This window comes from Scyliorhinus canicula, chromosome 20 (genome assembly GCF_902713615.1).
Source record: "Scyliorhinus canicula chromosome 20, sScyCan1.1, whole genome shotgun sequence".
In the NCBI taxonomy this organism is placed as follows: Eukaryota; Metazoa; Chordata; class Chondrichthyes; order Carcharhiniformes; family Scyliorhinidae; genus Scyliorhinus; species Scyliorhinus canicula.
The window spans coordinates 40,538,005-40,563,958 of record NC_052165.1 but is presented as its reverse complement, the minus strand read 5'-3'; the positions used below and the strand labels follow the sequence as shown (position 1 = coordinate 40,563,958).

Here is a 25,954-nt window from a genome sequence, read left to right as displayed (position 1 = left end):
AACCATTTGGTTTCCCAAATTGCTGCGCCTTTCTTCTCTTTAAATGAAGATACTAAATCTTAACTGTTATAATAAATTCATATATTTTTAAGACACTGGCTCAGTCTCATCTATGTGCCGTGAATTGCTCAACCTGTGCCCTTTAGCCTGAAGAGTATACTTTGTCTCATACCCACTAAAAGTGCTGAAAGACACAGGCAGGTATGTTGGCATGTGGATGGAGGGAAGAAAGTACAAGGTAATATTTTGGGTGCAGCACCCATATCAGAACAGGAACAAGATCTGAGCGCTTTAATGGAATTGAGAAAGGTGAGAGCTAACAAAGGCAGCCAATGAGTAGAATGTTCTAAATATTTGAAAAGCTGATAGTAAATGGAAACTGATGATTACTTTGGTGAGGTAGTATGAGTGTATTAGTCGTTATTGTACTCCGCTAGCAACCCAGGGTCTGATAGTCAAATTGTCTAATTGAATGTAGTAAATCTGGTAGTTTATGCATTGATGCCAGAAAAAAAAAATTCATAACCAGCGCTGTAGAATCACCAAAACAAAGTTTACGAGGGAAGTACGGTGGCGTAATGGTTAGCACTGCTGCCTCATAGCGCTGAGGTCCCAGGTTCGATCCTTGCCCCGGTCACTGTCCGTGTTGAGTTAGAACATTCTCCCTGTGTTTGCGTTGTTATGGGCCAGGGTTTAGAGAACCCCAAAGTGTATCATGGAGTTCACCTGACCCACAACTTTTAATAGATTGTGGCATGGGGAGCACACGGCCCACTCTACAGGTGTGGTACAGCAGAAATGGAAAAGTATTTAAAAGAAAGAAAAACAATGTTTATTCTATGAACTCAATTTAACCTTTTTAAAACATACAGGGAACATCTTAGCAACCATTAATTCAAATCCAAAGAATACAACACTAAGTAATTCTTAAGTTTTCCTTTTAACATCCAGAAGTCTTTAAAAAAACCCTTTCAGCAGAAGCACATCAGGTTAAAGTCACTACTAAGAGCAGTTATTAGTTTTAAATCACCAAAGGATCGATTTACATTCTTTAGATTACAGAGAGAGACTCTAATACACCTTCTGGCTGTGACTGCAGCTATCCAACTCTCAAAACGAAATTAAAGCACACCCTGCAGCAAACAGCCTAAAACAAAAGTAAAAAGCTGACAGACAGCCCAGCTCCACCCCCCTCTCTGACATCACTGCAGTAATAAACACCCATTTCTTAAAGGTACTCTCACTACCGATATTTATATATTCACCCATTTCTTAAAGGTACTCTCACATGACAGCGTGGGTCTCACCCCACAACCCAAAGATGTGCAGGCTAGGCGGATTAGCCACTCTAAATTGCCCCTTAATTGGCAAAAAATAATTGGGTACTTTAAAAAAAAAATGTTTTAATTACATTTTCCCTCTTAATTCTAAACAGTGCTTATTGATTTTTAGCTCCTCCAGGGAGGACTGTAACTTAATGACAAATGTTGCTTTCTTCCAGTTGATTGCTTGTTAAAGTATACAGGATATGGTAATGCAGCGGGACTACTTGCTGCCCATGGGCTACTGGCCGGAGGGAGGGGTGACGGGCAGTATTCTGAAGATGAGGACACGGATACCGAAGAGTACAAAAGTGTCAAATCTTTGTAAGTATCTTCTCAAACTATTTTGGCGTTTTGAGAATGCAATTGTAAAGGGCATTTGACTAAACCAGCCCCTATTAGTTTACATGGACTGTACTTACTGTAAACATAAGAGTGCAAGATTGCTTTTATAAATTGTGTTATCCTTACAAACCTGTCTATATCTGGAAAGGTATGTATAGTTGGGGCGAAGGAATGGTGTAATATAGTTAATTTTGTTTAATAAATGTTTTATTCCTTTGTTAAATGTTCAGGAGCAGCCTCTGTGACTGTCCTGTAGCTGCCCTCCAAGTATCTAAACAAAAAATAAGTTGGGATCTATCCAGCCGGGTTCCATCCTAGGATCTGAATTGTCCAGTAGCAACACCAAATTTTTTCTGCGCCCTTCAAACCGAGTCTCTGCTGTTTATAAAACCAGAAGGGACTTCAACCTTTTCCTGATGGTTAGTGCTAGGAAGATAGATCAGCCACTCGAAGAGGTGAGAGGAAAGGGAGTTGGAATTATTCTAGCTACCATTATAAGAAAATTAACTTTCCTCTTACTTGTAGCAAAGTGTGTGTAACGTCAGTTTGCCAACTTCTGATTCCATGCATCATTTGATTTGCAGTATTAATCCCATCACTGGTCATGTGGAAGATCCGATGCCCAATCCTATGGATGGAATGACGGAGGAACAGAAAGAGTATGAAGCAATGAAACTCGTCAATATGTTTGACAAGCTGTCCAGGTATGTCTGTCATTGCTGCCTGTAGCCCAAGACGGTAACAGATTTTGTTAATACATAGCGCTTTGGGCTGCAAATAATTCTCGTTTTCCAGTATTGAAAGCGTGTTTGTCAGGTTGTCCTATTTTATGTTCCCCATACATTTTACATTCACTGTATAATGCATTGTATTTGGCCTTTTTTCCTTTGATTACAAAGAATGGTCTAAGACCATTGTAAAGGCAGCAGGGTCCCCTTTGAATCCAAGTATTCCGGAACACAGCAGTGTTTTATATAACACCAGCTACTCGGGAATAGAGCAGTGTTTTATATAACACCAGCTACTCGGGAATAGAGCAGTTTTTATATAACACGCCATCGATCAGGTGTCAGGAAAGGTAAAATTAGAGTGATCAGAGGCGGATAGAAAAGCAAATGGAGGCTTTGAGGTTGCTTGAGGCATTGACGAAGCACCAGGAGCAGTCAGAGTAACTGAGAAAGGGAGATAGCAACAGAGATGCAGGAAAGACTACCATTTTGGTAGCACTTCTGTGTATCTAGTATATTACTTTCTGAAAGGCAGACACTGTTCTTGGGTGGTTAGGGGAGAGTTTAAGAGACATGGAGGTCAGAGACCCAGGAAGGAACTGAGTGGCAGACATGAGAGAGCCGGCACAGACATGACAGCCCAAATGGCCTCCTCATGGTGTAACCATTTTGTGATCCTATGAGAGATGAAGGAAGGAGAGTGTGACGGACACATTGCGGAAGGCAGTTGCTTCTTCTGATCTTTTAAAAACACATTATTGAGATCAGTGACATGATGGTGATCTGGACCGTAGTTGAGTGAATAAGTTAAATGAATCTTGCTCTCATACTTGGAATTGAACGCAGATAAATAAATCAATATATGGAGATAGGGAATGGTCCAAATTGCATCATGTATAATCGATTTGGGGGATTTTGCAAAGCCATCCATTCCCAGGACGTCCGAGACCACGTGTTACTTTGGTGCTTGGTCCTTATGTTCCTTTTATGGAAAACCAAATAGGATGAACTCCTTCCCGACTGTTCTTGTGGTGCAGCACTCTTTTAAATGTTTGGGGTACAGTGGGTTTGTATTCTCTTAATTGTGTCAGATTTACTTCCGTGTATCATTTCTATTAAATTGTTGTCAGAGCTCAATTTTAATCTAGTAAGTTTAAATTAATAAATTAAATTGTTAAATTATGGAGGGTGTAATGGGTTTAATTTTGATTTGCTCTGGGAGGGGTGGAGAGGGGGAGAGGGGGAGAAGGGGGGGGGGGGGGGGGGACCCACTGGAGGCCAGCGTGAAACTGATTTCCATCGCGCGAATGGGATTCAGATAAAGGCCCAACCAGAATCTTCCACCCACGCCTGATTCTCTGCGACACAGAGAAATGGAAAACACGCCAGAACAAAACACATCGGGAACAACATAGCATGTAGAAGTCAGGATCGGAACAGTGCCCGTGGCTGCCTCCAGATGGAACACCACAGAATTGGGTGGGGGGGGAGGGGGGAAGCATCTACAGGTGGATCCTTCAGATTTAGTGACATTGTGGAGGTCTATCTTCAAGCCTCAAGAGTGTTCCTGGAGATCCTTCTTCTTCCTGAAATTGTGGGACAGTGATGTTGGGCACCATTTCAATATGGCACCCAGATATGATGGTGGGACTTGTGCCATCATGCGTGCTCTGCCATGGAATATGGCACCAAACTCCCGCATGCATAACTGAATAAGAATTTGGGCCAAAAAATATGATGTAGTTTCCCACCAGTCTCCGCAGTGGGAAACGCTCCGCATTCCCGCCCCTGCCACAGGACCTAGTCCCAGATGGGAGAATTCCACCCAATGTGATTTCCAAGTACATTTTTTCATTCTTTCCCTCTGTTTAAGAAGACTTCCAAGCTGATCCTGTCCAGTTCCATAAGGGTGGGGCTGCTTGTACAGCTTGCCTTAGACAGAAGTAATGTGCAGAAAATAGGGGAGAACCTGTCTTAAATGTGAACGCAAACTTTGAAATAAATGGAAACATCTGTAGGAGAGAATAAAAGTAAGGGTCATAGTTTAAAAATAAGAGTCTCCTTTTAAGACGGAGATGAGGAGAATCTTTTTCTCTCAAAGGGTTGTTGGAGTGTGGAATTCTCTTTTCCATGAAGTAGTGCAGGCTGTGTTGTTGAACTTCAAGGCAGAGTTTGTTTGGCGAGGGAATCAAAGGTTATGGGGACAGACAAGAAAGTGGAGCGGTGACCACAAACAGATCAGCCATGATCTACTGCATGGTGGAACAGGCTTGAGGGGCCAAATGGCCTACTCCTGCTCCTATGACCCTACAAAGTAAGCTATTTGAGAACTTATTTACACGTTAGAATACTGAAGAATTTCTTTGCTGTTTTTAATAGGAAGCGTTTAAATGGTTTTCAGCATAGCATTACTTTGCCCACTAAAAAACTCTTAGTTTAAGTCAACATCTGTAAAATGATAACCTAGTGTTTTGAATTAGTTTCTTTTTTGTCAGAAGCTATGCATTTTTTTTTCCTTTATTAGTCAAACATTATCTCTTGACACATGGATGTAACAAATAAGATCGGGAAGATGCTGTTTGCCCTTCGAGTCTGTTCTGCCATTTAAACAAAATCATTGCTGATCTCCAAGCTAACTCTGTTTACCTTCCTTTGCCCTGCACCCCTTAATACCTTTGACTAACAAAGGTCTATCACCATTTTAAAATTAACGATATATCATCATAAAATGATTCCTTGCCAACCTATTCCAGAAGCCTGGAATCTGTGTAAATTAGTGTGGGCCAATTAACTTGAGCCAGACATAGGCGGAAACTGGAACAAAGGTTCGAGCTGAGCAGATACAGCAGAACCTGTGCTACTGTCGACCGCTCTCATTAAAAGAACTGGTTTAATTAACAGATCATTCAGGCCGACAGTACAGCTTTGAATTTCTCCTTCTTCAGAATGCATCTCCCAGTTGATGCCTCATGAAAAGGTCGGAACTATTATGTGGCACTCAATTAGAAAAAGATAAACAAGTCCCTCCAACACTAACCAAAGCGTTTTACCCAGGGAGAATGAGGTTTTGCTTTGTTAAATTGGCAAAGGTACGAATGGTGTAATTAATTCCAGGTATTGGTACTGACAGACACACAACAGGCCAGAAAGATTGTCGTACAAAAGGTCTGACTCACAGTCATAATCAGGCTAAATGGCAATGCGAAGATGTAACCTGCGTCAGTGAAAGGGGCTCTCAGGAGACCTGAAGCCGCAAGCAGGAATGTAAGCACCCAGCTCCTTTAATTGAGACCTCCTTCCCACAAAGCCACTTAGAGGATGTTTTATTTATAGTGAATAATTAGCAAAGTGAGCTGGAATGTGATGCTGGTGGCTATGTCAGAGGCAGGGTGCATACTCTTTTCTCAGGATGTTGGTGTCCTTCCTCGCTTCCTTTCTGCAGCTATGGTTTATACATCTGTGCTACTTAAGCTGATGCATTGTATTCAGAATTACACATGAGATAAAGAACTTTCTGATGTTAACTGTGTCACTGTACTGATCCAGTTTACACACGTTCCCAGAGATTGTGACAGTAATTATTCATTAATCATCTGACTGTTGATGTATTTAACTTTACATAAGAAAATTCTCAATCAAATTTCCAACAAAAAAAGCTTGATTATATAGCATCGTTGGTGTACAACTTCCTAAGCCTCACAAAAGTGTTATCAAATAAAATTTGCCACAAAGACACGAGGCGATAGTAAGACAGGTGACCAAACGTTAGGTCAAAAAGGTAACTTTTAAGGAGCAGTTCAAGGAGGAAGAAGAGGTGGAGAGTTGTAGGAAGGCCCCTCTGCGACTGCACCCCTTCAGAGTTGTTGCTTTTATTTTGTATTGTCTTTTAAGGTGCTTGTTTTAGAGTAATTAAAATTAAGATTAGCGTAACTGGCAGCCAGTATAGATCAGCGAACACTGGTGATAGGTGAATGGAACTTTGTGCAAACTAGGACACAGGCAGCAGAGTTTTAGATGACTTCCAGTTTATGGAGAGCAGAATGTTATGCATTGTGGCACACTTCTGGCATTGTCAAGAGACTTCAGGCTTCATTCGGAACAAGAAGTTATTTATTAATAGAGTAACTTGGTACAGGAGGTTTGCAGCACTAAGCTGCTTTGGATCACAGAACTTGCCTGCTTACTACAGGGCTGCTAGATGTATTCTGCCCAAAGGAGGTGTATTCACCCCTCTGGGGTGTGATCATTTACTCTCTGTTCCTATTGGTCCCTCAAGTCAGGTGACAGTCTTGTGCTGTGCTGTCTTAAAGAGACAAGCAGCACAAACACGATACAGAAGGTTGGCTATCCAGGTTTGCATTGGAATAATCAAGTCTAGAGGTAACCAACATATGTAAAACCACCTCCTTTACATATGTTGTAAAATATTCTGTACTCTATTTAAATTTTGAAATGAAAGTCTTACCAGGCTGTAGCCTTGCAAACAGTTTAAAACTGACAGCTCTGATTGAGACCAGCCTTTGAGACCATGGGCCTAAATACACAAACCCCTGAAGTTGAGCTCAATCAGAAGTCAAAATACAGCTCTAAATTTGTCCTCTGTCCTCATCATTATCACTGCGATGAGCTGCAGCCAACGATGTTGTGCCGAACTTTTGTCCTAGATTAAGAACAAATTAATCTACACCCCATCGTTCTACCATAATCCATGTACCTATCTAATAGCCGCTTGAAGGTCCCTAATGGTTCCGACAACTACTTCCACAGGCAGTGCACTCCATGCCCCCTACTACTCTCTGGGTAAAGAACCCACCTCTGACATCCCCCCCCCCCCTCCCCCCCCCAATATCCTCCACCATTCACCTTAAATTTATGTCCCCTTGTAATGGTTTGTTCTACCCGGGGGAAAAGTCTCTGACTGCCTACTCTATCTATTCCCCTGATCATCTTATAAACCTCTATCAAGTCACCCCTCATCCTTCTCCGTTCTAATGAGAAAAGGCCTAGCACCCTCAACCTTTCCTCGTAAGACCTACTCTCCATTCCATGCAACATCCTGGTAAATCTCTTTCCAAAGCTTCCACATCCTTCCTAAAATGGGGCGACCAGAACTACACAGTACTCCAAATGTGGCCTTACCAAGGTTTTGTACAGCTGCATCATCACCTCACGGCTCTTAAATTCAATCCCTCTGCTTATGAACGCTAGCACACCACAGGCCTTCCTCACAGCTCTATCCAATTGAGTGGCAACTTTCAAAGATCTATGAACATAAACCCCGAGATCTCTCTGCTCCTCCACATTGCCAAGAACCCTACCGTTAACCCTGTATTCCGCATTCATATTTGTCCTTCCAAAATGGACAAACTCACACTTTTCAGGGTTAAACTCCATCTGCCACTTCTCAGCCCAGCTCTGCATCCTATCTATGTCTCTTTGCAGCCGACAACAGCCCTCCTCACTATCCACAACTCCACCAATCTTCGAATTGTCTGCAAATTTACTGACCCACCCTTCAACTCCCTCATCCAAGTTATTAATGAAAATCACAAACAGCAGAGGACCCAGAACTGATCCCTGCGGTACGCCACTGGTAACTGGGCTCCAGGCTGAATATTTGCCATCCACCACCACTCTCTGACTTCTATCGGTTAGCCAGTTCGTTATCCAACTGGCCAAATTTCCCACTATCCCATGCCTCCTTACTTTCTGCATAAGCCTATCATGGGGAACCTTATCAAATGCCTTACTAAAATCCATGTACACTTCATCCACTGTTTTACCTTCATCCACATGCTTAGTCACCTCCTCAAAGAAGTCAATAAGACTTGTAAGGCAAGACCTACCCCTCACAAAACCGTGCTGACTATCCTTAATCAAGCAGTGTCTTTCCAGATGTTCAGAAATCCTATCCCTTAGTACCCTTTCCATTACTTTGCCTACCACCGATGTAAGACTAACTGGCCTGTAATTCCCAGGGTTATCTCTATTCCTTTTTTGAACAGGGGCACGACATTTGCCACTTTTCAATCCCCTGGTACCACCCCTGTTGACAGAACGAAAAGATCATTGCCAACGGCTCTGTAATTTCATCTCTTGCTTCCCATAGAATCCTTGGATATATCCCATCAGGCCTGGGGGACTTGTCTATCTTCAAGTTTTTCAAAATGCCCAACACATCTTCCTTCCTAACAAGTATCTCCTTGAGCTTACCAGTCTGTTTCACACTGTCCTCTCCAACAATATGGCCCCTCTCATTCGTAAATACTGAAGATAAGTACTCGTTCAAGACCTCTCCTATCTCTTCAAACTCATTACACAATCTCCCGCTACAGTCCTTGATCGGACCTACCCTCGCTCTAGTTATTCTCATATTTCTCACATATGTGTAAAAGGCCTTGGGGTTTTCCTTGATCCTACCCACCAAAGATTTTTCATGCCCTCTCTGAGCTCTCCTAATCTCTTTCTTCAGTTCCCTCCTGGCTATCTTGAATCCCTCCAGCGCCCTGGCTGAACCTTGTTTCCTCAGCCTTGCATAAGTAGCCTTCTTCCTCTTAACAAGACATTCAACCTCTCTTGTCAACCATGGTTCCCTCACTCGACCATCTCTTCCCTGCCTGACAGGGACATATACATATCAAGGACACGTAGTATCTGTTCCTTGAACAAGTTCCAAATTTCAATAGTGTCCTTCCCTGACAGTCCAACTTATGCACTTCAGTTCTTGTCTGACAGCATCGTATTTACCCCCCCCCCCCCCCCCCCCCCAATTGTAAACCTTGCTATGTTGCCCGCACCTATCCCTCTCTTTTACTAAAGTGAAAGTCACAGAATTGTGGTCACTATCTCCAAAATGCTCCCCAACTAACAAATCTATCACTTGCCCTGGTTCATTACCAAGTACCAAATCCAATATGGCCTCCCCTCTGGTCGGACAATCTACATACTGTGTTAGAAAAGCTTCCCGGACACACTGCACAAACACCACCCCATCCAAACTATTTGATCTAAAGAGTTTCCACTCAATATTTGGGAAGTTGAAGTCACCCATCACTACTACCCTGTGACTTCTGCACCTTTCCAAAACCTGTTTCCCAATCTGTTCCTCCACATCTCAGCTGCTATTGGGGGCCGATAGAAAACTCCCAACAAGGTGACTGCTCCTTTCCTATTTCTGACTTCAACCCATACTACCTCATTAGGCAGATCCTCCTCGAACTGCCTTTCTGCAGCTGTTATACTATCTCTAATTAACAATGCCACCCCCCCCCCCCACCTCTTTTACCATCATCCCTGATCTTATTGAAACATCTCTAACCAGGAACCTCCAACAACTATTTCTGCTCCTCTTCTATCCAAGTTTCCGTGATGGAACAGCATCGGAGTCCCAAGTACCGATCCATGCCTTGAGTTCACCCACCTTATTCCTGATGCTTCTTGTGTTGAAGTATACGCACTTCAACCCATCTCTGTGCCTACAAGAAATCTCCTTTGTCAGTGTTACCCACTGCCTCACTACACGCTTTGACATCCTGAACATCGACTACCTTAGTTGCTGGACTACAAATCCGGTTCCCATTCCCCTGCCAAATTAGTTGAAACCCTCCCGAAGAGTACTAGAAAACCTCCCTCCCAGGATATTGGTTCCCTATCTGGTTCAGATGCACCCGTCCTGCTTGTATAGGTCCCACATTCCCCAGAATGCGTTCCAATTATCCGAAGCCCTCCCTCCTACACCATTCCTGCAGCCGCATATTCAACTGCACTCTCTCCCTATTCCTAGCCTCGCTATCACGTGGCACCGGCAACAAACCAGAGATGACAACTTCCAGCCTAACTCCCTAAACTCGTTTATTACATCCACACCCCTTTTCCTACCTATGTCGTTGGTACCAATGTGCACCACGACTTCTGGCTGCTCACCCTCCCCTTAAGGATCCTGAAGACACGATCTGAGACGTCATGGACCCTGGCACCCGGTAGGCAACAGACCATCCAAGAGTCTCGCCTGTGCCCCCAGAACCGCCTGTCTGTACCTCTAAATATTGAGTCCCCTATAACTAGTGCTCTTCTCATCTCCCCCCTTCCCTTTTGAGCCCCATAGCCGGACCTCGTGCCAGAGACCCGGTCACTGTAGCCGACCCCTGCCAGGTAAACCCCCCCCCCCCCCCAACAGTATCCAAAGCGGGATAATTATTGTTGAGAGGAACGACCACAGGGGATCCCTGCACTAACTGCTTCCTCCTCTTCCCACCACTAACTGTTACCCAGCAACCTTTGTTCTCAGGTGTAACTATGTCCCTGTTGCTTCTATCTATCACCCCCTTAGCTTCCCGAATGATCCTCAGTTCATCCAGCTCCAGATCCAGTTCCTTAACACGGTCTGCGAGGCGCTGGAGATGGCCTCACTTCCCACAGGTGAAGGCAGCAAGGACACCGGTGGTCTCCCTTACCTCGAACATTCTGCAGGAGGAATGTTTCACTGCCCTAGCTGCCATCACCTCTACTTAGTCTCCCAGTAAAAAAAAGTAAATAGCTTACCTGCTCACAGCACTGAGTCTTTTTTTTTTAGGTTAGAGGAGGAGGGAGGGTGGGAGACTACACGTGTAGTGTCTCGGTTTTCCTCACCGTTCAAATTTATTGGGTAATACAAACCTTCTCGGGTCTCCCCACGGCCGACTTCTGGTTTCCTGCTGCTCTGAGAAAAAAAAACTCCGAAAAAGTAAGTTTAAAAATCATAAACTCAGCTTACCTCCCAGCTTTCCACTCCAAAAATCGCTCCCCTCTCTGCCCCGCTACGCTGGAAGAATGTATTTTCAATATGATTTGGCCTGGGCCCTGGGCCCCGGCCCCCACGGCGATTAGTCCCTGGTCAGACAATGAGATTGCAAGCCCTTTCTACAACTCCAGTTTTGCCTTGGATTAAAACAACCATCTTGTATCCAACGGTCATTATTTTTAATTCGCAATTTAGCTGATGTTACGATCTCTGCCTTAATGCCTCTATTTTGATCTCTCAGTTGTTATGGCATGATTGGGTTGTAACATTTGTAGACTGATTTGGAAAGTGATGGAAAAGGTTTAGTGTTTGGTATAGACTTACCCTTAAGTGATTTGAAGGTAAGTCTCTGAGATATATAGTTATGGTTTGGTACTGTTGTATGCAAGGAGAGGAGGAGCGGTCATAGGTTTCCAACATTTTTACTGAAGTTATGTGAGACCTTTGTGTTGCAAGGATAGGTGAGGAGCATTTTTGTTTGTCAAATAATACATGGGATGTATTTTATATATAAGCTGTAGCTTGCAATAATGTACATTTGATCGGCATCCCATTCACTACGCTAAACATTCACTCCCTCTACCACCGATACACAGTAATACTATCTACAAGATGCACTACGGCAGCTCACCAAGGCTCCTTCAGCAGCACCTTCCAAAACCGCGACCGTTACCAACTAGAAGATCAAGAACAGCAGATATCTGGGATCACGACCATCTGCAAGTTCCCTTCCTGGTCACACACCATAATGACTTGGAAGTATATAGTCATTCCTTCACTGTTGCTGGGTCAAAATCCTGGAACACCCCCCTCCCCAACAGCATTGTGGGTGTACCTAGACTATATAGATTGCAGTGGTACAAGAAGGCAGCTACTTTCTTGAGGCCAATTAGGGATGGGCAATAAAAAGATGGCCTTTCTGGCAATGCCCACATCTTATGAAAGAATTTTTAAAAACACCTTAAATTGACAAAATTGAATGAAGTCTGAGGTGTTCCATAAATTTGTACATTAAAGGTTTTACTGGATATTTTCTGTTATATTTGTGCACGGTGCAGCAAATGTTTTGATTAGAAAATCATCTTTAAGGTCAAACACAGGATAGATGTAATTGGATTAGCTGTGAAGTAGTAAAAGAAGTTCCTTTGAAGAGATTAAACTGACTGACAATTTTACAATTAAACTCTCCCAAACATGACTGTGCGATGGAGCTTGCAGTCAGAGTCAGCTCGCAAACACTTAAATACCACCCGAGTTCACACACAATGCATTTTGGTGGATGTAATCACTCTCTTTACTGAAATTAAATAAATGTACTTATGAGAAAGCATTTAATACTTGGGTTACTTGAGGGGATGGGCATGGTGGGGCAGTGTGAAGCCAGGAGTAGGAAGTGGGAGGGGGGAATTCTCTGAGACAATAGCTCTTCATCCTGTTCATTAGGATTTGACTTTCCTTTCATTCCTTAATTGGTTTAGTGGGTCTAATGAGACTCATGAAGATTTGTTTTGGGGATATTTTGGCTTTTTTCTGCCTAAAGCTTTTGGTAAGCAGTAGAATATCAGTCAATAGGCATGCACCCATTCATGGAAATTAACTCTTTTATTTTACAGGGAGCAGATAATTAAGCCAATGAGAGTTAAGCCAGACGGCACAATGGGTCCATTGGAGGAAGTAGCCAATGAATACACCAGCGATCACGATTCCGATTCCGATGAGAATATCTAATGGTGTCCCTGATACCCCCTTTATGAAACTCTGCCTTTCTTTAATTACTTTCACAGGACATGATTGCCAGAAAAATAAATGGTTTCCAGCATGGAGCACAGATTAGATCACCTTTTACAATTACAGCTTTCCAGAGACACAGGTCTTACCTGCAGAGGGGGACATTTTCTATTTATTTCTTTTTCACCATGTTTATACTGTTGTTTGTAAAGCCAGAGCACACACAATTTCCTATATCGTCCAGTTCCATGACTGACAGCATGAACAGTGTACACTGCCCAGCAGGTATATTCCCAGACTTCCACTGGAGTTGAAATGAACGGAATGCCGTTCTAGATCGCTCTCTACCGGTAAGCAATATGAGCAGAACAGAATCAGTGCATCACACCAGAGAGGGAATGAATTGACTGTTCCAGAATTAACACTGTACAGAATTGTGCTTTGCTTTATATATTTAAATTATTCAACAGATTGAAATTATTCCAAAAACATCTAAATTTTAAGAACTTGTATTTTCAGGGTATTTCAAAGCATGTCACAACCAAATCATAGTTATGTAGGTAAAAATGACGGCCATTTTGTGCACTGCAAAGTTCCACGGCTAACGTGAAGGACCAGTTGATCTGTTTTTGGTGCTGCTATTGAAGAATGAATGTTGGTTAGGACACCAGGAGAATGCTCTATTCTTCAAAACATTGTGCTGCTTTTCTAAAAAAAGAAATTACTATAGGATTCAAATTTAGTAGCAGGAGCAATGAGCTGGTTTAATATCAATTATAAAAATGTATATAAATAGCACCACAGCAATGCAGTGCAATGCTGAGGAATGGATTTATGCCTCCTCATGATCCGAATTGTATCAGTCTGGGGAAAAATTAAACCTGATATCTTACCTTCAGTGAGGAAGGAACTTAAATATAATGGGATATTGCTGAAAAGAGAGAGACATGTTGCTGTAGCTTTAGTCTTGCGGCACGAAAAGAGTTTTGAGCCTATAGTTCCCTGTTTCTTTCTACCTTGTAACACTTTGGCCAATCAGAGTTGTCTTGCCAGCACTCTTTTCTCATGTAGTAGAAATTGTTCTGATCGTTTGAAATTTGGCATTCTTGTGTTTGTCCCGATGAGTACAGGATGAAAAGAAATGTTTAAGTTCTGTACTAGCAAGCGAGTGGTTATAACTGATTAAGTTGTGTGTTTGAGTTTGTAGGTTTGAGAAATATATATTCTAATCAAATGTGCATCTAGCAGCATTTATTGCATGTGATCATGATTAGTGCAAACTTATATTAGGCATGGTTCAAACAAAGCTCAAAAAAACTTTTAAAAACTAGAATTGGAAATGGGAAACCACAGTCCCATTTGAATTGGGTCATTTATAAATCCTGAAATTTAAAAATGTACCCTGGTTTTTAATAAAGTGGGATTATCAGATTTCTTGTAATTTGTATTTTGCAAAAAGAACAAGATGTAACTGAAAGGAAGAAAAATGGCTTCTTGCCTTTTTGAGCGTTAACCAATTCTCTTTGGTGTATCCTGATGATGACTCTATAGTAGCCACTACAGTTTCTGTTCTGTTTGAATATAATCAGCTTAGGGTGACTCTCTTTCAGGGCGGCTTACTGCCAAATAAACACCACAAGTTCAGCTTTAATCACTGGCTGTTTTTTAGCCATCGATACCTGAAGTTGGATCTTTTATTGCAGCGGAAACTGCAACAAGTGTTGATAGAAAAGAAACTTTCAATACTTTTATAATTTATAATGATTGGAAGAGAGGTTCAAGAACCTGCCTTCTTTTATTACTTCACAAAGTTTCACCCTATATCACAGAAGTAAATAAAGTGATTACTAAAATATAGCTTGGTCCAATGGAGTCTTGAGCTTCAGCTGAACAATGACCCAGGCATGATAACTTGAATGGAAACCACCTGTACTGTCATTTTCATAATTTATATCTGCATTAAATCTCTACGTGAAATATGCTGTGATGTTTCTTGTGCATGTATGTTTTAAAAGATGCATCATCAAAATTGTCCCATTTACAGAAGGTTGTCTGAGGCCCAACCATCTTCAACTGCTTCATCAATGGCCTTCAGTCATAAGATCAGAAGTGGGGATGTTCATAGAATCCCTACAGTGCAGAAGGAGGCCATTCAGCCCTTCGAGTCTGAATTGGCCCCAGCCTATCCCCATAACCCCACCTAACCTTTTGGACATGGGCAATTTATCATGGTCAATCTTTGGACTGCGGGAGGAAACCAGAGCAGTTGGATAAAATCCACGCACACATTAGAATGTACAAACTCCATACAGTCAGTCATGAACCCAGATCCCTGGCGCTGTGAGGTAGCAGTGCTAACCACTGTGCCACCAACTCACCAAATGTATCATTTGTATCACATGTAATCGTAGGATCGGCCATGATCTTACGTTCACCATTCACCACTCCTCGGATACTAAAGCAGTCCATTTCCAAATGCAGAAGAGCCAGACAAATGTCCAGGCTTAGGCTGACAAGTGGCAAGTAACATTTGTGCCATACGAGTGCCAGGCAATGTCCATCTCCAATAAAAGATATCCTAACCATCTCACCTTTTCATTCCGTGGTGTTACTATCGCTGATTCCCTCACTAGCAATATTGCAGTGGTTGTCACTGACCAGAAGCTGAACTGGACTAGCCGTATAAATACCAGAGGCTGTGTATTCTGCAGTGAGTAACTCACCTGACTCCCTAAAGTCTGATCACCATCTACAAGGCACAAGTCAGGAATGTAATGGAGTACTCTCCACTTGCCTGGATGAGTGTAGCTCCAACAACCCTCGAAGTTCAATATCATACAGGACAAAGTGGCCCACTTGATTGACTCCCCATCCACCACCTTCGACATTCATTTCCTCCACCACCACGCACATTCAGCCCATTGAGGTGTACCATAGGGTAGCACAGTGGTTAGCCCTGTTGCTTCCCAGTGCCAGGGACCCAGGTTCGATTCCCAGCTTGGGTCACTGTCTGTGCACAGCCTGCATGTTCTCCACATGTCTGCGTGGGTTTCCTCTGGGTGCTCCGGTTTCCTCCCACAAATCCCAAAAGACGTGCTGTTAGAATTGGACATTCCGAATTCTCCCTGTGCACCCGAACAGGCACCGGAGTGTGGCAACTAGGAGATTTTCACTAACTTATTTGCAGTGTTAATGTAATCCTACTTATGACACTAATAAAGATTATTATTATCTACAAAATGCCCTGCAGCAATTTACGAAGTCTTCTTTGACTGCAACGTCAAACTGCAGCGGTTCAAGAAGGCAGTTCACCACCACCTCAAAAGGCAACTAGGGGTGCGCAATAAATGCTGGTCTTATCAATGATACTCATGTTACAATGGTTGTCTGAGTAAATGGTGTGTATAGTATAACCGGTGCATTAACAGGTTTATATGAACTGGTTTGAAGATAAGGCAGAGAGAGCAAGTGGCTCTGAAATTCAGTTGAAAGCAACCTTTCACACTTGTGAAGGAATTTGAAATAACGTTTCAAAGTTTGTCAATAGTAGAATAAAAGTGCAACAACAGGTCACATTCGCTTCCCTTATACTTGTTACACTTTGTTTGCATTTAACACTGTCTATGGATTTACCTTGATTCATAGAACATACAGTGCAGGAGGCCATTCGGCCCATCGTGTCCACACTGACCCACTTAAGCCCTCACTTCCCCCCTATCCCAATAACCCCTCCTAACCATTTTGGACACTAAGGGCAATTTAACATGGCCAATCCACCTAACCTGCACGTCTTTAGACTGGGAGGAAACCAGAGCACCTGGAGGAAACCCACGCAGACACGGGGAGAACGTGCAGTCTCCTCACAGACAGTGACCCAGCGGGGAATCAAACCTGGGACACTGGCGATGTGATGCCACAGTGCTATCCACTTGTGCTACCGTGCTGCTCAAATGAATCAATCTTCTGGTTCTTTTCCTATGATTTTTTTGGAAGGAGGGGGCCAATAGCCCCCAGAGCCTGTTCGACCAGTCGACTGCACCTCTATTCACAGTTTTGACATTTCAGTTCAGCCCCCAGCCTCAACAGCTTTTTGGATAAAGTTTACCAGTTTTCCAATACGCATTGTGTGAAGAAGTCCTCCCTGATTTCACCCCTGAACAAATTAGATCTAATGTCCCAATTACCCTCTAGTCCCAGACAATATAGTTTCTGTTAAATCCTTTAACCACATGAATTGGATAACCACACAAGCTTGTAAATTCGAGGGAATATAAACTTAGTCCATGAAACTAGTCTCATAATTTAACCCTTTTACCCCAGTAACATTCTGGTTAATCTGTATTGCATATATTGCCTTCAAGCCAATTTACATCCGTCCAGAAGTGCAATGCCCAGAACTGAATGAAGGATGGGGGTCGCTCAAAGCTACAGATTTAAATAGTACATTTGTAAAGATAATTTTATTAAGTTCAAATAGATTCACAATGTGTGCAAATTATAAAAATACCCTTTTCATAATTTGATGCAGTTCACTTCAAATCTTAACCATAACATTTGCCTGGTATTAAATCAGTTGAGTATCAAACATACTGTCGGAGGTTCAGAAATAAATCATACATTCCAACTACATTTTTTAATTAACTCATTAAAAAATTTCATGTCAATAATAGACAACGTCATTCCTAACATGCTGAAGTCATTGGGAAAGTGTGAAGAGCTGAGAATTGCATTGAGAAAACTCAAAGTGACCTCTATACTGTACATCAAATCAAAGTGTGGTTAGAATGAATACATGCAGCCCCCTATCCCCCCGCCTCCCAACCACCAATCGACCTCTGTGTCTATTGAAAGTTGCTTTAATCAACAACCCAAATGGTAATGTTTAAACTTCACTCAGTCTCCGATTCAGAAGGTTCTGATACAGGAGAGCCCTCTTCAGAGCTGCTTTTAATGCAACAGTGCTCGATGTTATTAATGGATGAAGTTTTTGATGGCCCACAGTTCTGCCCCTGGGCTTTTATATCTGGTCCCTTGTAGAATTTTGATGCCACATGGGGATAGGTGGATGGTCTGGTTGTTTGCGCTTGTTTGTTTAGTTCAGGGTTGCCTAGTACCATGGGTCCTGGGTCAGTTCTGGTCTGGACAGAAGCACCAGTTTCACGCTGCAAAACATATAAATGGAAATTGGTTCCTTGAAAAGCTAATCTCCCAACAGGTGTTACAAAAAGCTGAGCCAACAACTGTGTTCACTCACCATTTTTTCCTTCCAATAGTTGTTCAATTTGGAAAATTTTTATTTCCGTACTCAAACCTCGCTCCTCCCTACTCTGTAACCTCTTCCAGCTCTTGAACCAGCCATGATCCCTACAGTCCTCTAATTCTGGCCTCGTGTGTATCCCCAATATTGATCGCTCCACCTAGTCCAGCTGAAGCTGACTAGGCCCTGGAATTCTTTCCAAGAACCTCTCCCTACACCTTTACGATGCTGTTCATTCCAGTGTCTCTAACAGAGGGTTAGGTCAACTGTCACAATATCTACTTGTGTGGTTGAGCATGACATTTTGTTTGACAAGACAATGTTGGGACATTTCTCCCCACTCCATTTGTTGGTGTACAGAGACAAGGACAGTATATGGTTGACTTACCAAGTCCAATGGCACAGGAATTAGGATGTAAAAGTCCAGGCCATGGATAAAGGAGGGCCTAGGTAGATATTTAGGAACATCATTTTGTATTTTGATGCAGGAAGAGGAGTAATTTGCAAGGTTATGGAAAGAAGCCTAGGGTGTGGAACTACTGAACAGCTCTTTCAGAAGCGGGACAATGATGATGGGCCAGTGGCCTCCTATTCAAGGCTGAGAGTTTTATAATCAATAAGGGTAACGGGGCTAATGTGGGAAAGTGGAGTTGAGGATTATCAGCCATGATCTCATTGAATGGTGGAGCAGAGTCGATGAACCAAATGGCCTACTTTTGCTCCTACGTCTTCTGGTTCTATTCATTGATTTTGTACTGCCAAATTGCAGCAGTTTGTATCTACAAGGTACACTGCAGTAACTCAACGAAGCTCCCCTAATAACACATCCACCACCTGGAGGAACATGGGCAACAGATGCATAGAAAAACCACCAGCTGCAAGCTCCTTTCTAAATTGCATCCCCTTGACTGGGAACAATATGGCGTTCCTTCACTTTGGCTGGAACTTCCTTCTTAGTGGGTGTGCTTACATCACTGACAACAACAAGGAGCTCTCAAGGGCAATAAATGCAGACTAGGCCAGTGATACCCACATTACCCAAATTAACTTTTAAATGGCAACAAGAAGATTATTGGTACTCCATACTAGATTTTTACTGGTTAGGCTCCATGTGAAGCTCTGTGCACACTTGGGACAGACTTTCTCTGTCAAGCAACATCTTAAACTGGGATAGAGAAAAGGTTTGAGGGTGGTGTACTCTACAATGGAATGCACATTTTGTATCAAGTATACAAAGTCTACCTGCTCCGATTTCTCAGTATCATAATTGTATGACTTCATGCGGATATGTTAGCAGAATATCTATACTGGGGTAGAAAAGTTAAAAGGGGTATGGAGAAAGGACGGGAATGGAACAAAGTGGAAAGTTCCTATTGAGCATCAGCAAAAAGGCAGCGGACCAAATGGGCAAAGAAATTGGACACAGCCAGAAACAACTCTCCCAATAGACCCATTCCCTTTTCCTATCCAACCTAAAAGGACAAGATGGTAAGGTTTCGGGGAGATGGTGATAATGTCACTGGACTAGTAATCCAGAGCCCAGGCTAATGTTCTAGAGACATAGGTACAAATCCCACATGGCAGCTGGTGGAATTTGAATTCAATGAATAAAAATATCTGGAATATTAAAAAAAGTAGTTTCAATATTGGTGACCTTGGCAACTATCACAAATATTCACTTTTTTAAAAACCCATCTGGTTCACTAATGCCCTTTCGGGCAGTGTTCTTCAAAGTCGCGGGTGGGTGTCGGGAGGGTCGCGGAGCTGTTGTCGGCGGCGCTCCCGATCGCGCAAATCCCCGCGCAGAAGCCGGCTTTTCATAACGCCGGCTGCAAGCTGCCGCGAGCATGTAAAAAAAATATTCAGCCACATTCCACGAAAATATAAAAAAATTTGGCCGCATTGCACATGCGCTCCCGATGATTGGCGTGCATGTGCGCCGATAATCGGGCACGCATGCGCAATGCGGCCGCTATTTTTTTTAATGGTTGCAGCTTTTTGTTTTACAAGTTCTGAAGTAGTTTTTATTAATTTATTTTATTCATTTTATTTTTTTTAACAAGTTCGGTGGAGGAGGTGTTTATTTGATAAAATTTTACAGGAAAAAAATTCAGAACTTTGGACAGATGAAGACTCCATACTTTCCGACACTGGAAGGCTTCACTTTCATCCAACAGGTTACATTGGAGGAGTGTGTACGAGGGCCAAAGGGACCCAAAACCATTTGCTCCATTTTTGTCAGCAGCAAACAAGGTCAGAGAAAATGGTGGGTCACTCAGGTCGGCCGGCTTGGTACGCGAAGGTCGGCCGGCATGGTACGCGAAGGTCGGCCGGCGTGGGTCGCAAAGATCGGCCGGGTTGGGTCGCGAAGGTCGGCCGGGTTGGGTCCCGAAGGTCGGCCGGTTGGTAAAAGTGGGTCCCCGGAAAAAAAGTTTGAAGAACACTGCTTTAGGGAAGGAAATCTGCCATCGTTACCTGGCCTGGCATTCATGTGACTCCAAACCCACAGCAATATGTGGTTGACTCTTAACTTTCCCCTGAAATGGCCCAGCAAGCCACTCAGTTCAGAAAGAATAGAGGAAAAAAAGTGGAGAACTCTCTTAAGAGCAATGTCCTGTGCTACATGGGGGGAGTCCACTTGGATTACTGGACTACGTTTTGGAGAGCTGAGTACGCAAGGTGGAAATCTAATGAAGCAAGTGTCTCCAATATGTCCTCTGGCCACAGGATAGAGGGATCAATGTGGACCTTATCTGGCAACTAGTTGCAGGAGAAAATGAAATCACAAAGTTAGGTCAGCTGTAGGTAATTCTGCCATTTCTGAACATAAATACCAACTTGAAGATTAAACTATAATTATTAGATGGAATATTGGATCGTAGACACAGAGTTGGGATGGAAAGATATTTTAACATAAACATTAAAACATTCCTTTAGCTGGAAGTACACAAACTAGAGCTATCCAGGTTTATGAGTTTGGGCAAGAGATATTAGGGATGGGGATGAAATATTTTACACAGCTAGTGGTAAGAGCCTGGAGCTCACTGCCCATGAGGGTGGTGGAAGTGGAGACAGTGAATGATTTCATGAAAAAAATGGACGAGCACGCGTGGGAAATAAGGAATAAAGCAGGAGAATGGGACAGAATGAGAATCAGCCAGCCTGGACAGAACACATCAAATGGCCTGCTTCTGTGCCATAAGAGACTGGTTAAAATTGTTACTTTTGCTTATTTTCTACATAAATAAATAGTTAAAATGGAAAATTGCAAAGATATCTTGAAATACAGAAAATGACACTCGTGAGTCTTTTCCACAAACATCCATCACTTTCCGTGCCTTTACCTTGATCAGTTCATCTAGGTCAGTGGCCCATCCCAGAAGTTTCACCAACACTCTCACACTGTCGATCAAGTTGCCCAATTTTCTCACGTCTGTGTGCTTCAAAGGAGTTTTTTTAAAGGGGCCGACGGGATTCCAGTTCAGGAGCAGGCGAGGTACATGTGGCTGCACAGAATTCACAATGCTTGCAAAAGGTTCAGTCTACATTCAGGAAGGGAAGGTGCATACGGTTACATAGGACATACAGCACAGAAACAGGCCATTCAGCCCGATCAGTCAATGCTCCTATTTTTCCTCATCTATATGAAATGAAATGAAATGATAATTGCTTATTGTCACGAGTAGGCTTCAATGGTTACTGTGAAAAGCCCCTAGTCGCCACATTCTGGCGCCTGTTCGGGGAGGCTGGTACGGGTATCAGTTTAACCCACCATTCCCTTCTCCCGCATATACTTGTTGAGCCTCCTCTTATATATAGCTGAGCTAAACTATGTCCAAAGATATGCAGATTAGGTGGGATTGCAGAGATAGGGCGGGGGAGTGAGGTGAGGTGCTCTTTTCGAGGGTTGTTGCCGACTTGATGGGTCAAATGGCCTCATTCTGCACTGTAGGGATGTTATGGATGCTATTTGCCTCAATCATTCCCTGTATCAGCGAATTCCACATTCTCACCACTCTCCGGGTAAAGAAGTTCCTTCTGATTTCCCTATTGGATTTCATGGTGACTATCTGACATTGACGGTCTCTGGTTCTGCTCTTCCCCACGAGAGGAAACATTCCCTCAGGTCCACCCTGTCAAACCTCTCGGAATTTTAAAGATCTCTATTACGTCTGGAGAAGAGGGACACAGCCTGTTTGCTCATTCTCTCCTGAACAATATCTCATCCAGCATTTCTGGTGAAACCTGTTCTTTTGCTACTTCTCCACTGCCTTTTATGGTATGGTTTTCCGAATTGTCCATGTGTTTTAACCAAGGTTCAATGCACGTTTCACGCAATACTCTACATTTCAATCGGCTTGTTTCTTTTAACCCGTGTTGCCAATTTTGATGATTCATGTATTCGCACTCCCAGAGTACCCAAAAAAAAAACAGAGGAGACAGAATAAATCCAGCATGGAGGGCTGGTCAACAGCCACACAGAAACATGCACGTTGGTGCGAGGTCAGATGTTAACATTTTAAACACTCTAAACTCCATCTCCAACACCTTGCCAAATACCCTTTCCAAATTGAATTACAGTAGCACAAGGGGTGAGAAGCCACGCTCTTCCCAGAAGGCGTTTTCTTTGAATGGATGTGGGCGTCGCTGGCTAGGCCAGCATTTGTTGCCCATCACTAATAGCCCTCGAACTGAGTGGCTTGCTAGGCTAGAGGGCAGTCAAGAGTCACCCGCATTGCTATGGGTCTGGAGTCACACGTAGGTCAGACTGGGTAAGGACAGCAGATTTCCTTCCCTAAAGGGCATTAGTGAATCAAACCTGACAATACTATCAGGATCACCATTACTGAGAATGTTTTGTGTTCCATATTTATTAACTGAATTTAAATTCCACCAGCTGCCTTTGTGAGATCTGAACACACATCCCCAGAGCATTTGAATTTGTCCCATACAGAAGGAGGCCATTCCATGCAAGAGGCCATTTGGCCCATTGAGTCTGCACCGACTCTCTGATAGAGCACCATACCTAGGCCAAATCCCTATACCCCACCCAACCTGTACATCTTTGGACTGTGGGGAAAAAAACCAGAGCATGCGGAGAAAACCCACGCAGACACGGGGAGAAAGTGCAAACTCCACACAGTCACCCAAGGCCGGAATTGGACCCGGGTCCCTGGTGCTGTGAGGTTGCAGTGCTAACCACTGTGCCACCGTACTGCCCTTAGCCTGGAACTCTGAATTACTAGTTCAGTGACATTACCACTACACCCCAAAGACATGGTAATGAGGCTGTCAGCCTCATACTTCACCCGGTTTAACCCACATGAGGAAAGCCAAACTTCAGACCTGCATCTACCCTCCACCTATAAAGCAGGAGTGACGGACTGATGGCCAATTCCCAATCCGATTTCCCAGGGTTTGCATGGGGACACACATACCCTCTTGGTAATTGCACAAAATTAACCAGCTGGAAAGTACAACGGAACCCAGAGGCAGCATCTCTACCTCCAATGACGTTCCCATGACAATCAACAGGTCACTCCGCTTAAAATCCTTTCTGTACGAGAAGAAATCTTTAGCGAGACTTTCACCAAAAAATACAACGTCCGGTTTCACGATTCCCAAACAAGTTTTACATCGTGGAATTTCGTCATTTAGAATTTCAGCCTGGAAGAGAACAATGTGCAGCAGCAACAGCACCCAGGTGAGTGAACAAATTCACACAGCATTCTGCACAAATTCAATAACTCAGCCACAGGTATTGTACTCAAACTAATGACATTGCGAGGTATTTAGGATATGCCAGAATGGTGAGCTGTTGTTTTGTCATCCAAGCAGCTTGTTAATCCTGGACTGACAGTGGGACTTCTTTTTACCACATCTTAGGAGATTTCAGAGCACAGCTACAACAACCAGTGGTCATGGGACTGAAGCCAGTGCTGCTAATCAGGGACTCTCAGAGAGTGAGTGTCGTGGAAATTATAATAAAGACAAATTCCACGAGGTTCTATTTCAGGAAATTTATTCACACAAATATATTTGCGGAGAGTGTGTTCCGGCTGCAGTCTGAGATTCGATTGAAGCAAGCATATTTTTATTGTCTGAAGTAACAGCTTGAAGTAAACAGCCACGTTTATATTAAATAGACCTTGGAAAGTACGCAAGATAAAATACGTAGTACGTATGTTCTTGTCCTTGGCTAAAAACAACTCGAGTACACATTTTGTTATCTTTCGGAGGACAATGTTTCATAATAAGGCCGAGACCAAAATATTATGCAGTATTTCGTTTATGTTACCTGACCTACTTATTTCGTTCAAAAGCAGTGTTGAACTATAGTCAAGCATTTCCCACCATGCTTCTAAGTTGGCCACTCATTAATTTCCCTTCCACAGTGAGAGTTCAAAGAGAGAGGAGAGCGAGCGAGAGCGAAAGAGAGAGAGAGCGAGCGGAAGAAAGAGCGAGCGAAAGAGAGAGAGAGAGACAAAGCGAGAGAGAGTAAAAGACAAAGCGAGCGAAAGAGAGAGCGAGAGAGAAAGCAAAAGAGAGAGAGAGAGAGCGAGAGCGAGAGAGAGCAGAAGAGAGAGCGAAAAAGAGAGCGAGAGCAGAAGAGAAAGAGAGCGAAAGAGAGAGAGAGAGCGAAAGAGAGAGAGAGCGAAAGAGAGAGAGAGAGCGAAAGAGAGAGAGAGAGCGAAAGAGAGAGAGAGAGAGCGAAAGAGAGAGAGAGCGAAAGAGAGAGAGAGAGCGAAAGAGAGAGAGAGAGCGAAAGAGAGCGAGAGAGCGAAAGAGAGCGAGAGAGCGAAAGAGAGCGAGAGAGCGAAAGAGAGCGAGAGAGCGAAAGAGAGCGAGAGAGCGAAAGAGAGAGAGAGCGAAAGAGAGAGAGAGAGCGAAAGAGAGAGAGAGAGCGAAAGAGAGAGAGCGAGCGAAAGAGAGAGAGCGAAAGAGAGAGAGAGAGCGAAAGAGAGAGAGCGAAAGAGAGAGAGAGAGAGCGAAAGAGAGAGAGAGAGAGCGAAAGAGAGAGAGAGAGCGAAAGAGAGAGGGCGAGTGAAAGAGAGAGCGAGCAGGCCAAAGAGCGAGCGAGCGGGCGGAAGAGCGAGCGAGCGGGCGGAAGAGCGAGCGAGCGGGCGGAAGAGCGAGCGAGCGGGCGGAAGAGCGAGCGAGCGGGCGGAAGAGCGAGCGAGCGGGCGGAAGAGCGAGCGAGCGGGCGGAAGAGCGAGCGAGCGGGCGGAAGAGCGAGCGAGCGGGCGGAAGAGCGAGCGAGCGGGCGGAAGAGCGAACGAGCGGGCGGAAGAGCGAGCGAGCGGGCGGAAGAGCGAGCGAGCGGGCGGAAGAGCGAGCGAGCGGGCGGAAGAGCGAGCGAGCGGGCGGAAGAGCGAGCGAGCGGGCGGAAGAGCGAGCGAGCGGGCGGAAGAGCGAGCGAGCGGGCGGAAGAGCGAGCGAGCGGAAGAGCGAGCGAGCGGAAGAGCGAGCGAGCGAGCGGAAGAGCGAGCGAGCGGAAGAGCGAGCGAGCGGGCAGAAGAGCGAGCGAGCGAGCGGAAGAGCGAGCGAGCGGGCGGAAGAGCGAGCGAGCGGGCGGAAGAGCGAGCGAGCGGGCGGAAGAGCGAGCGAGCGGGCGGAAGAGCGAGCGAGCGGGCGGAAGAGCGAGCGAGCGGGTAGAAGAGAGCGGAAGAGATGGAGAGAGGGAGGGAGAGAAAGAGAGAGAGAAAAAGAGATAGAGAGAGCAAAAGAGAGAGAGAGTGAATGAGTGAGAGAGCAAAAGAGCGAGAGCAAGCGAGGGAAAGAAAGAGAGACCGAG

At 44.0% G+C, this 25,954-nt stretch overlaps 2 protein-coding genes across 2 annotated transcripts in view; one reads left to right on the top strand and one right to left on the bottom strand.

Annotated features, from left to right (window-relative positions):
* ric8b (RIC8 guanine nucleotide exchange factor B) overlaps nt 1-14,884 on the top strand; it is a 75,346-nt gene extending 60,462 nt beyond the window's left edge. The window contains exons 8-10 of the mRNA XM_038780250.1: nt 1,502-1,646; nt 2,252-2,371; nt 12,788-14,884. Of these exons, the coding sequence (XP_038636178.1) occupies nt 1,502-1,646; nt 2,252-2,371; nt 12,788-12,902 (380 nt within the window). The 3' untranslated portion in view covers nt 12,903-14,884. The remainder of the gene's footprint in view (nt 1-1,501; nt 1,647-2,251; nt 2,372-12,787) is intronic.
* A 2,459-nt stretch (nt 14,885-17,343) lies between these two features.
* LOC119954750 (NAD-dependent protein deacetylase sirtuin-2-like) overlaps nt 17,344-25,954 on the bottom strand; it is an 11,120-nt gene continuing 2,509 nt past the window's right edge. Inside the window, exons 2-4 of the mRNA XM_038780292.1 lie at nt 23,665-23,826; nt 21,504-21,701; nt 17,344-18,064 (exon numbers count right to left, since the gene is read on the bottom strand). Coding sequence (XP_038636220.1) covers nt 17,792-18,064; nt 21,504-21,701; nt 23,665-23,826 — 633 coding nt within the window. The 3' untranslated portion in view covers nt 17,344-17,791. The remainder of the gene's footprint in view (nt 18,065-21,503; nt 21,702-23,664; nt 23,827-25,954) is intronic.